Below are 13,252 nucleotides of genomic sequence, written 5' to 3' on the forward strand. Positions count from 1 at the left end.
ATCAAAATAAGCATCATCGTTTAAGTTGTTTTTGTGTATTTGAGCAACAAATTTAAGGACATTTTAAACTTTCGGAATAGGTACATAATATATGATTAAGGTATCATAAAAATAAAAATAAAAAGTTTAGCCCATTAACTGGTTGAACACGATTTTCGAGTTTTTTTTTGTTGTTTCCGTAAAAAGCATCCTGATATTATCCTTTATAGTAATGATTTAAATATTAAGAGTAACATTATAATGCTATTTTTAAATTATTGTTTATATGTATGAATGAATGAATGAATGAATGAAAATACTTTATTTGCACCAAAGACAAGGAAACAACACAAAAAAAACACATACAAACAAACACGTACAAAAAGGCGGCCTTATCGCTAAAGTAGCGATCTCTTCCAGGCAACCTTTAGTCGAGGATTATGAGAATTACGTTTTATGATGAGGTTGATGGTGCAGAACACAAAAATCATTAAATAAATAAGTACCTATAAGACTACACATAGTATACATATACATACATACGGATATTATAAAGATAAAAAGTAAATATTTAGTTGCTTTTTAAACTCATTCAATGACCCTGCCCTCCTGATGTTATCGGGCAAACTGTTCCACAGCCTGATAGCACGGACCGTAAAGGAACAGTCATAGAAATTAGATCTATGAATAGGAACATGTAGTAGGAGTATGTATATACTATGTAGCATCACTACATAGTATAAAACAAAGTCGCCTTTTCTGTCCCTATGTCCCCATGTATGATTAAATCTTTAAAACTACGCAACGGATTTTGATGTGGTTTATTTTAATAGATAGAGTGATTCAAGAGGAAGGTTTTAGTATATTGTAATTTATTATTATGTTTTAGACAAAGCGGGCGAAGCCGCGGGCGGAAAGCTAGTAATATTATAAAACTGAAGTGTTTGTTTACTTGACCGCGTTAATCTCAACAACCATGGGTCCGATTTGAAAAAGTATTTCACTCTCATATAGTTCATTTATCGAGGAAGGCTTATATGCTCTATATGATCACGCTAAGACCAACAGGAGCGGAGCAATGCGTGTGAAACCGCGGGCGCTAGCTAACTAATTAATAAAAATAATATGTACTTTAAAAAAACTAAAAAACACGCTTTTCATAGAAAACCGAACTAAAAAATAGAAAATTTTATCAAATTATTGTATTGTCATCGGTCCTCAATAAATCTACAAAGTTTGAACGAAATCTGGCCGTTTAAAGTGGGTCAAAATCGCGCCCAAAGAAGTCGGTTACAAACATACAGGTGAAGCTAATATAAAGCGTGTAAAAACATAATTAATGTAATATTCTCTATCACAAAATAAATGACATAACGTAATACGGAACGTGCCAATCGGCCTTTTTAAATAGATATTTAACAATCTTTCGTTCAAGGGAATGTTGGTCAATGTTTGGCAAGCGACCATTGTGCCGGATACGGTTTAAAGTGGGATTTAAAACCATTTTTGAATTGAAACTTCTTTATCGGGGTTGGACAAAAATTTAGTGTAACATTTTTACGTTACGCCGTACGCGTGACATTTTTGCGTTACGCCGTTCGCGTGACATTTTTGCGTTACGCCATACTCGTGATATTTTTAAGGCCATAAAGAAGTTTCACTTCTTACGTGTGTACTCTAGTACACGCATACATTTTTTTTGAATTACATATTGTATTTCAATAGCAGTTAAGTACTTGGATAGGAGGACCGAGGAAGGCAATTGAGGGGTGAATATAAAACTAAAGTGGCGATGTGACAAGATGCGGGTTTTAAGCGGCATTTAAAATCGATAAAGTAAAGCTTTTCGATAAATGGGCTTTTAGTATTGGAAGAATTTATCGAATAAGACCTGATCCTGATATTAACGCGGTCAACCAAACAAATTTACAATTTTACATTAATACTAGCGGCCCGCCCCGGCTTCGCCCGTGGTACATATGAAAAATAGATGTTGGCCGATTCTCAGACTTACCCGATATGCACAGAAAATTTCATGAGAATCGGTCCACCCGTTTCGGAGGAGTATGCAGACTAACATTGTGACACGAGAATTTTATATATAAGACTAGCGGTCCGCCCCGGCTTCGCCCGTGGTACATATGAAAAATAGATGTTGGCCGATTCTCAGACTTACCCGATATGCACAGAAAATTTCATGCGAATCGGTCCACCCGTTTCGGAGGAGTATGCAGACTAACATTGTGACACGAGAATTTTATATATAAGAACTTAGATCATTAAGTAATGGATGGAGTACGCTGGCAAATGTTCTAACTAAACTTTCTGCCGATTTTGGTGCGGGGAGGGTAACTCACACTATTGAAACACAATCACACATTCACAAAAATAATTTGTGTTACGAAAGTCGTAAAAATTTACGACCTTTTAAGCGACGAGTTTTTAAATTCAACTCTATCCCTAAGTTCATAAAGATTAAATTTGTATTTCATTCCAAGTTGTCTCGTAGGGAGTGCGGTTCAATATCGCGTTCTAAATTCAACTTTATAACTTAGATCATAAAGATTAAATTTGTATATTTTCTTTCCATGATAGTCTCGTGGGGCCGCATCAATGATCGAGTAAACATGCCTCGATTATTTGTCTTGATCATACCGCTAAACGATACATCGACGATTATTAGAAGTTGCATTTAATTAGAAATGTACGTTAAAAAAATAAATAAATATACACAAATGAAAGGTTATTCCATCTTTTTTAATATTCGACATGTTTGAATTGCTTCTGCAAGACTTGACAGTGCAAAACGGCATTTTTAGCGGAGCACTCGCAGACGTCCTTTCGATGTTTTACGAATACGCAGAGTGTTTGTAATCGATTACGCAAGTAGTTTTTATGAAAGCATAAGATTTTTCGATTCGAATAATCTTATACCTCGGCAAAAGGGGAAACGCCTGCGAGTGTTATCCATTACTTAATGATCTAAGTATAAGAAGATTATAAATGCGTAGTTTGTGAGGATGGCTGGATGTTGGTTACTCTTTCACGTACCTAAAAATAGACGGGCATTTCTCCGCAACTCGACGTCAAGCGCCTATTTTGTGTGAGAGAAACCAGCTAAAACTGAAACCACCCGAGCTCCTCCATGAAGCCAAGCAGCTTGTGAGGGCTGCCAAAGGCTTCGGGGAGGGACCCAGGAGACCCCAGGTGTCTTGCCCTGTACTCCGCAACCCCCTTACATTCCATGATGACGTGGGCTGCCGTTTCCTCGGTCGCCATGCATGCTCTGCATAGCGGACTGTCTGTGATCCCTAGATTGAAGAGATGTTTGTTAAAGGGGCCGTGCCCTGTGAGGGTCCCTGTTATTACGCGTAGTTGCACTCTACGTAGGTTGAGAAGCCGACGTGCAAGTCTCGAGTCAATGTCCGGTAGGGCTTCTCTGGCTTGCTTGCAGTCAGATCTGCTTGACCATTCTGCTCTCTGAGCAGTGCTAGTGAGCTGGGTGATCATCATCCGTGTCCAGCTACCACGAACCTAACCTATATTAATAATTATTCATTGTACACCGTAAATAGGCTAATATGTTTGTCTATAGTAATTAAAGGTGCGAACAGCTGATAAATGTTTTGGTGTGGCCGTGTTGTATCGCAAGTTGGTGTGACGGGCATTTGTTATAATGTCCAGGAACATGATAATTGTTTGAAAATTAAATACATGTCTGTAATGATAACCTAAGTAAATACATAGCATATTCTTGCTTTTGCATTCGTTTTTTTTTTAAATTTTTACAATCAAACTCAGCAATTTTTAAATGCTTTACATTTGAAACGTAAATGATAGCTACTACAATAATGTATTTTCGAATTCTACATCGAGATCGAATTGTTTATATTCTTTAAAAAATTACATTCCTATTATATTTTAACAAGCAAAACTTACGATTTAATGAAAATGAAAATGAAAAATATATTTATTTCATACACACAATTTTCAAAAACAGAAAGTGGATGAGTCCTCCTAGTAAGTTTAAACGATTAAGTAGACGTTTTCATAAATGACTTTTCTTACACTTTAAAGGTAACACTCGAATGAATCACAATATGTGCGCCGCAGTAAAACTAACACTAACAGTAATCTCTGACTGCGCCCACTTCCTTTAGTTAAATTGAGGCTAAACTTAAATGACAAAAGGGTTTTTACGTAGTTATGAAATTGTAATGTACGTAAAAGTACGTAAGTTTTGTAAATAATGGGCCCTCTTCACAATGGGCAGCGTTGGGCGAGTAGAGGCAATCACGATAGTGTAGACTGTAGAGGGCACAGAATACACAATAGTAGCTAAACGCTACAGAACGGACACTCTCCGCCTCCCGCCAAAATTAAACTTACCTCACCCACGCGCGATCAGACATAAAATGGGCCATATTTTTCTGCAAGGACGATACGCAACGAAGATTGACAACATTAATCAAATTGACTTAAAGTAATTTTATTATTTTGGAATTGTGATTATCGTTTTTCGTAGAAAATGGTTAGATATTGTGCTGTTTACGGATGTACATATTTCATCAGAAAAACGCGATTTTTTTTTACGCTAGTCACAAATGTGCCAACCATAAAGCGTTAACACACACATTTGCAGTCTCTACAGTGTGACTGTCAAAATGATCATTTTGTATGGAGTGTCCGGGGTGTGGTAGAGGGCCTAATAGTATCGCTTCAAACTTCAAATTTAATGAAACGATATGATTGGTTATTTACAAACACATTCCTCGCTACATATCCACACACCTTCTTGGTGGAGAAGCACCGTTAATATTTTTATGATCGGCAGTCATTGTTGATGTTTATTCATAACTAGCGACCCGCCCCGGCTTCGCACGGGTGCAATGCTGATACTAAATACACTACAGAAAAACTGTGAACGTTGTATATAAAAACCACAGACATAGATAGACTACGCAAGTACCGCGATCTGTATGAAAACCAAGCGTGTCATATTTTTTGTACTGACCTTGACGCGTTATGACGTCACGAGCGCTTTTTAGTGATGGTAATTTCATTTTACGCTAAATCGATTAGGACGCCACTCGCGCGGCGATTCTAGTATCGTCCTATCCCATCGAAGTAAATCGAAAGAAATCAGATCAAACTAGATCTATGTCTAAGAGGTAATTAAATAAATGAATCGTAATCGATTACTAAATCGATTCAAGACAGAAAAATGATAATTACCATAGACAGAGGAATGATAAAATAAATTTATAAACCTTTTAATATTCTAACAAGTAAACTAATGTGTTTTAGCTTTTTCTTACATATGCCCATTGAGTTACCGTGTACTACGTACTAGAGAGGCCATCGAAAGAAAGTAATGAAACTGTCAATCAATCAATCTTTATGTCCCGTTGCATCAATCCATTTTTCTTTTATGTTCGGGTTACTTGGAAAACTGAAAAAACAAACATAGTCTAAGCAATAAGGAGTTTTCTTAAAAAACTCCCAAGATGACACTTTAACTAATGGCGTCCATGTCATAATATTTATTTTTAGTACCTTTGTATTAAAATACTTAAAAGTTCTAGGTCAAGTCGTATTAAATGACAAAAAAAATCTATGCCTTTTTTTCTGAAAAATTGCTCCTTCAAATTATCATTTTTCTGTTCGATTATAAAATCGATTAGAATCGAGAACTGTTGCATCAAATGAACATCACTAACCACAAAATTGGACAGAAAAATGAGAACAGAAAAATGAGAAGACGCTATTCATTGCTTGTTATCATACGACTCGATCTTTACCGTGCCAAGTAAAAGCCGCAATGTATTCCGAATCATTTCGTATGATTTGGTATCCGTGTTTGTCACGATCGTTTTCCACAGATATTCTTTATTTGATTTTAAAATAAATAGTGCATATTCTGATTAGAAAATTACTTACCGGTGGAAGGAAACATCTCTGCTAACTCGGCCACTCACAGCTGTGGAGTTTCTACAGTTTATAACGGCGTAATTCGGCATTTTACTTTATTCAGCTTCACGTCTTTCCTTGGCGAACTGCAAGCGCGGACTGAGTGTAGGCCAGCGTCAAGTAAGTTTCATAATCTTAGTTTGGACACGGGAAGTACATACACTCGCTTAGTCTATCTTGATACATGTCTGTGATAAAAACATAGCGGCCCGCCTGGCTTCGCACGGATATAAAATACTAGCGGTCCGCCCCGGATTCGCCCGTGGTACATATTTCGCAATAAAAGGTAGCCTATGTTCTTTCTCAACGTCTAAAGATTATCTGTGCCAATTTTCATCAAAATCGGTCCAGTAGTTTATGCGTGAAAACCATACATACATACATACATACAAACCTTTCCTCTTTATAATATTAGTATAGAAGTATTCTCGTGTCACAATGTTAGTCTGCATACTCCTCCGAAACGGGTGGACCGATTCTCATGAAATTTTCTGTGCATATCGGGTAAGTCTGAGAATCGGCCAACATCTATTTTTCATATGTACCACGGGCGAAGCCGGGGCGGGCCGCTAGTATTAGTATAGAAGTATAGATCACAGCTATGGCGGCAAACATCGTCGATCATTTGTTGGGCCAACGCTGCCCATTAGGTGTGATAACGTAGGAAAACTCGGCGGTAGGTGTATGTATAGTTTTCGTCATGCTCTTAACAGGTGTGAATATCTTTTGGATTATCTTTAGTGTGCTTTCTATATATGTATCACATATTGAAATATTTTTTTGTGTAAAGATCGATTTTGACTTATATGAACGAATACTAGGTAGATAGTTAATTTGGTATGACATTTTTATTAATACACTAGCTGCTCCGCGCGGTTTCACCCCCGTGGCTCCTCTCCTGTTGGTCGTAGTGTGATGTTATATAGCCTATAGCCTTCCTCGATAAATGAGCTATCTAACACTGAAAGAATTTTTCAAATCGGACCAGTAGTTCCCGAGATTAGCGCGTTCAAACAAACAAACATACAAACAATCAAACAAACAAACAAACTCTTCAGCTTTATAATATTAGTATAGATTTTAAATTGCTTGGGTATTTTGTGAAAAATACTAAATTTATAATGTTACCATACACAGAGTTGTATGAAAACATATTCACGAAAAACGCAATCAGTTAAAAATTAAATATATTAACATAAAAATTTAGTATCCCATACTATGTCTTTGCGTAAACATCGTCGTTTATCCAAATAACAACACGACTGTACTATTCGATCAAAAGAGAAATACCACCGCGCCACCTCCCTTTATCAAATCGTTTTTATACATAGCGCGACATAGTTGCACCTACCCTGTAAGTCAAGTCATTAGTCCATAGGTATGTATTGTTTGTCGCTAATTGACACGTTCGTAACTGCTTCATTAGATGGAACTGCTTTCTAGTGGAGTACAGTCGTGTAGAGATGTAGGAATCATCCTAATATCATATCCTACTAATATTATAAACGAGATAGTTTGTGAGGATGGATGTATGTATGTTACTCTTTCATGTAAAACAAGTCATTAGTCCATAGCAATGTAGACGAATGTATTGTTCGTCTAATTGACATGTTTTAAACTGCTTGTATAGAGAACTGCTCGAGATTGACTGAGCCGCTTTCTAGTAGAGTACAGTTATGTAGAGATGTGACAAAATTCCTACTGGTTTTATCCAACTATACTATTACAAATGCGAAAGTTTTTGAGGATAGATATATTATGATGTCTTTACCTTTGTCGACGCGGTTGGCGCAGTGGTAAAGTAACTGCCTACTGAGTCGACGGTCCCGGGTTCGATCCCCGGTTAGGGCAAATATTTGTGTGATGAACTCAATTATTTGTTCTTCTTGGGTCTGGGTGTTATTATCTATATATGTATTTATTACTATCGTCGCCTAGTACCCACAACACAAGCCTTAACTGAGCTTACTGTGGGACTAGGTCGATTTGTGTAATAATGTCCTATAATATTTATTTATTTAACCCGAAAACAACTGAACGGTCTACCTTGTTACCGGAACTGTGTTTACCTTTGCGGATTCCTCCCCGGACATAATAGCACAGCACAAAATTTACATGTCTTTAGATTGATAGATCGAATTGTATGTATGTCTGCACGTATCGCGATGGTATATCGATGTTTTTGTATAGCAATACAGAAATGTGGTTTTGTTCTATGTCTAGGATTTATTTTCGCTACAAATACAAGTATATTTATATAACTATGTGGTATCTATGTACAGTATATGTAGTTTATGTAGTATGTAGGCATTTTTTAAATATATTCTTTCTTTTATTTATTTTTTGCGCTATCCTTATTCTTCTCACATTTCCTTTCCTACCAGGTTGCCTGGCAGAGATTACTGTGTAGCAATAAGGCCGCCTATTGTGCAAAATTTTTGTACCTCACTAATTTGTACCACATTTCCTATATTGTTTCGTACAATGAAGTGTTATAAATAAATAAATAAATACAATCGTTAGTAATTTTATCAAATCAGCAATACAGAAATGTGGTTTTGTTCTATGTCTAGGATTTATTTTCGTTACAAATACAATCGTTAGTAATTTTATCAAATCTAAGTTATGTAACGCTTATCATTAAGAAACTTATCATCTTCATACTGCATTTCATATTTTATTTCATTCAGCATAATAAAATGCTTTAAGTATTTTTGCTCGACTGTACTATTTTGATTGCTGCCTAGATCAGCGCCTGAGTGATACCCAGGTAACAACTAGATAGCGGTTACTTAAGTTTTCTTAATAATTACAGCCTTGTCTAGGAAATTTAAATGAAGTGATATGTCCTGATCGGTCGGTGGTTTTATCTGTGTCGACTTGTAGAGCAAATCTATTTAAATTGGCATAATACATAATTCTTATAACTATAATGCTATGAGGCTGAAAAAGGAATGTTAGTAAGGATTACATGTACTAAATAGTTGAAATTACGGACATTTAAGAAAGAAAGAAGAAAGAAAGAATGTTTATTTAGCACCACACAATACAAACAGAAAAAAATAACAAAAATAAACGGAAACAAAAGAAAATACACACAAAATAATTAATTAATTAATTTACGGATTTTAAACGCGTTTAAAATCGTTATAACCTAAACACTTTCTAAATGTATAATACTCGCGTAAAATCAATCACCAAAAAATACTATACAGTTGAAGAAAATAACGTTTCATCCGTTTTCGTTGCAATATTTACAAAAACCTAAAAAATCTTTTTTACTCTTAAAACATCGTATTGTGACTGTTTAAAAATATTTTGGTAGGCTGATGGCTGATTCGGTAAGAATCCGACATAACCCGGGGATGGAGCCAAGCTCCATCCCCGGGGGCCATGGGTATCTTTGGAAGATTTCCCCACTATAAAAAAAAAGGCTGATGGCTGATATCCAATATCACGATTTTCAAAATATATTTTAATTTTTGAATTTGGTTTAGTTGTTAACATGGAGTTTTATATTGTGTACTCGTATTAGCACTGAGCTAATAACCGTGAAATTGTATTGTTACTGAATATTCATGCTACTTTATTAAACTAAAAGTAGAAATGACGTATCGATGTTAGCGATGTCTGTATTGCGAATTTTGTTAAAACATATTTTACTATTTGATTCTCGAGACTAATTCTGTAAATATTTCACATAATTTAACTTACTTTTTTTCTTTCCAGATATACAATGCGGGCCCCAAACAGCTACCTTGGCGAACACCACGCAAAATATATCAAACTTCCCATCTGGCGATGCTAATTCAAATCCGCTCCCACCAAACATTTTCGCGAACGTCAATTTGAACACGTCACACATAAAAAAAGATTCGCAAAACAATGAAATTAAAGAGATCACAACGTCCACTCAATCGAAGGCGTCCGTGAAGTCGGATGATGATTTCGACGTGAACGAGTACTTTGCGCGTTTGCAAGGCTCGAGATACGTAAGCGCTCCATTGAGTAGCATTATAAAGGAGGATCAGAATGCGAATTTGCAGGCGGTAGAGGAAAATCTAGAGGAGATTAACTTGAACGAGCCTGAGAAAGCGAATGAGGAAATACAGCATAGTCTAACAGCGGATATTGCGCAGAATTTCTCGCAGTTACCCACAGTTTTGCCGCAAGTGGCTAGCGCGGTGTTCAGCTCGTTTTCGAACATGCTGAGTATGAAGAGCAAGGATGTGCCTGATGTTGGTAACGTGTATAGAGAGGAGAGCGTTCCGCTGGGTGTGCCTGATGCTCCGAGGAGTGTAGCACCACCTCCGCTAACGGAACCGCCGGCTATTGGTAAGTACGAATTTATAGATGTTAGATCAGTTTGTAATGTTGTTGTTGATATTCTATAGAAGAGAGATTTGGTTTGTTTTGTCGGTAATGGTCAATGGATAAAGTAACTGAAGCGATTTGGAATGTAATAAGTAGAAAATTACGTGACTATCGAGAGACATAGGCTTCTTAAAATATTTATGTCAGTTCAAGCTTGTTGACTAGCTAAGTGTACGTATAAGATTTATATTTTATATTATTACGTAACAGTATGATTATTCTAGCTGCCTTCTATTGCTTTGTGTGATTTTACACACTTTTGCGAAAAAAGCAAACCTGGTCGTCATATTTCTTCTATGTATCTAGAAAATGATGTTCATCCATAGACTAAACAACAAATACAGAACGTAAAAAACAAATAGACTATAATATAAAATAATATAAAGAGTAAATTAATATAATAACAAGCAAAAACTCTACCTGTGTCATTGACTATAATCATATATAGACTACAAGCCCGCATATGAAAAAAATATGGGTCAAATGAACCACCAGGGGTCATATCTAGAACGAAAGAAGAGCAAAAAATAATAAGATTCATCACTATGCCGTCACTTGTAAGCTGTCCAACTGAGTGCAGATGAGAATTGAAAAGTACAGGTAGACTCGGTAAATTTTGGTCATATATTTTTGTACGGCATTCTTAACCATCGATAGATCCATTAAAAATAATAAGAAACCGCTCAGTGCCGTACAAAAATGTTGGTCCACCAAGTCGGAATTTTAATTTCATTTCCGAGAGTTACCGGGGGTAAATTTGGTCATTTGACCATGTACGGCATCTGTGTCATACTATTGCTATACTGCTTTTAATCCATTATTCCGCAACGCCGTACAAAAATCATGGGGACAAGGGGAAAAAATCGAGAGTTGCAATCCCCTCTCTTTCCCCACTCCAGGGGGTCATTTGACTAAGTACGGCTTCGGTTCCAAAACATTATCTAGCACTCAAAAGTACTATTAAAAGCAATGCCGTCAAAAAATAATTGTTCTTTTAAATGTATACCAATAATCATCTTAATTTCATCGAATTCTTGATATAAAGAGCTGTAAGGTCATTTGACCCTGTACGGGAACTTTTTTTTTAGCATGATATTGTAAAATTCAATTGTTGTATAGTATTGCCGTTCAAAAGAAACCGTTCTAAAAAAAGTTATAGAGAAATGCAAAACCAGAAATTTTGTTAAAGTTTAAACATCGTAGATTAATGAAATATAATAGTTTTCTACACTTTATTCGTTGTTTTAAATAGTATTAACATAGATAAATTAGGAAAAAACGATGCCGTACATTTTTGTGCAGACCACATCTTTTAGGCTGATGAAAGCGACGAAAGCTACAATTTTAAGGGTGCTTTATGGCCATTTGATACAGTACGGCATTAACATATTTTTACCCAACTACGGCAAAGCAAAAGGAGGGTTATGGTTTTGACAGGTCATGTATGTATGTTCATCTATTCCCTCGTAACTTCTAAACTTCTTATCAGAATTCGACAAATAACATATCATTAGAAGCATCTGAATTGTTCACTGGATAACCAGCGACCAGCTAGCTAAAGGCTATATGGGGTTTCACAAAATCTAATGTGGCGCCCTCTAGCGGACAAAACATACAGAGTAAAAAAATAAAGTTAAGATAAATATGCCGTGTTTGGTATCATTTGAAAGCGCTTTACTTGTACATTTTGAATATGTATATAATACTAGCATTTGCTTGTGACTTTACCTGTATTCATGGGCTGATTGCATATAATTCACATCTTTTCGTTCATAGCTTTTTTATTAGTTCATCAATTTAACGGAGTCCATTCCACTTGACTCCGACTTTCCAAGGTGATAATTAACCACCTCGAGCTTCTTAATATTAATGTATATTTATATTTTATTATCAAAATATAAAGCAAACATTTCGTTATATGGATTTTTTCTTTTTCAGATTTTTCCCCTTTGAACCAACGAAAATGTACGGCACATGAAAAAATATTATCTATGCATAAAATACTTTAAAAATAAATTTATTTCGTGTTGTGTCAAATGACCCCCTGGAGTGGGGAAAGAGAGGGGATTACAACTCTCGATTTTTTCCCCTTGTCCCCATGATTTTTGTACGGCGTTGCGGAATAATGGATTAAAAGCAGTATAGCAATAGTATGACACAGATGCCGTACATGGTCAAATGACCAAATTTACCCCCGGTAACTCTCGGAAATGAAATTAAAATTCCGACTTGGTGGACCAACATTTTTGTACGGCACTGAGCGGTTTCTTATTATTTTTAATGGATCTATCGATGGTTAAGAATGCCGTACAAAAATATATGACCAAAATTTACCGAGTCTACCTGTACTTTTCAATTCTCATCTGCACTCAGTTGGACAGCTTACAAGTGACGGCATAGTGATGAATCTTATTATTTTTTGCTCTTCTTTCTTACTGGATATGTCCCGTGGTGGTTCATTTGACCCATATTTTTTTCATATGTGGGCTTGTAGTCTAATAGGAAATCAACTATTAAATAGAATTGGTAATCCAATTGTTACTATTTGATATATGTGTATGTAAAATAAATTTCTCAAAGCCATAATTAGGGAAGTAGTAATTTTAAAAAATAATGAATAATTCGCCTTTTAAATACGTGCATTCTTAAATTTTTAAAGGTGTGTCAAAATAATCTACTAAACTTAGTTTTAACCTACTTGCTGTTTATGGTGTTTTTACCGTGAACGTATCAGGCGATTAACGAAATTTAGTTGACTACTTTGGTTCTAATTAACATAATGCATACGGTTAATAGTCTCCTTGATCCAGTGGTTATGTTTAACGATATAATCGGGCCTTAGTTTGAATGGAAAAATGTGTAGGATTTTTTTTTCTGTTTTTGACTGTGTTCATGTATTCTTGCTTAAAAAATACGTCATTACAAACAA

General features: G+C 35.8%; 2 protein-coding genes across 2 annotated transcripts in view; one reads left to right on the forward strand and one right to left on the reverse strand.

The window, feature by feature from the left end:
* LOC149475103 (uncharacterized) overlaps window positions 1-7,239 on the reverse strand; it is a 60,827-nt gene extending 53,588 nt beyond the window's left edge. Inside the window, exon 1 of the mRNA XM_089713832.1 lies at window positions 7,078-7,239. The gene's annotated coding sequence lies outside the window, so the exon portion shown is untranslated. The remainder of the gene's footprint in view (window positions 1-7,077) is intronic.
* Window positions 1-13,252, forward strand: part of PAPLA1 (Phosphatidic Acid Phospholipase A1) — a 92,432-nt gene that overhangs the window by 56,745 nt on the left and 22,435 nt on the right. The window contains exon 2 of the mRNA XM_089713807.1: window positions 9,679-10,284. Within this exon, the coding sequence (XP_089569933.1) occupies window positions 9,679-10,284 (606 nt within the window). The remainder of the gene's footprint in view (window positions 1-9,678; window positions 10,285-13,252) is intronic.

The sequence above is a fragment of the Colias philodice genome, chromosome 31 (genome assembly GCF_061535455.1).
Source record: "Colias philodice isolate Cphi_HAF_F1 chromosome 31, ilColPhil1 Martin Lab GWU primary, whole genome shotgun sequence".
NCBI lineage: Eukaryota > Metazoa > Arthropoda > Insecta > Lepidoptera > Pieridae > Colias > Colias philodice.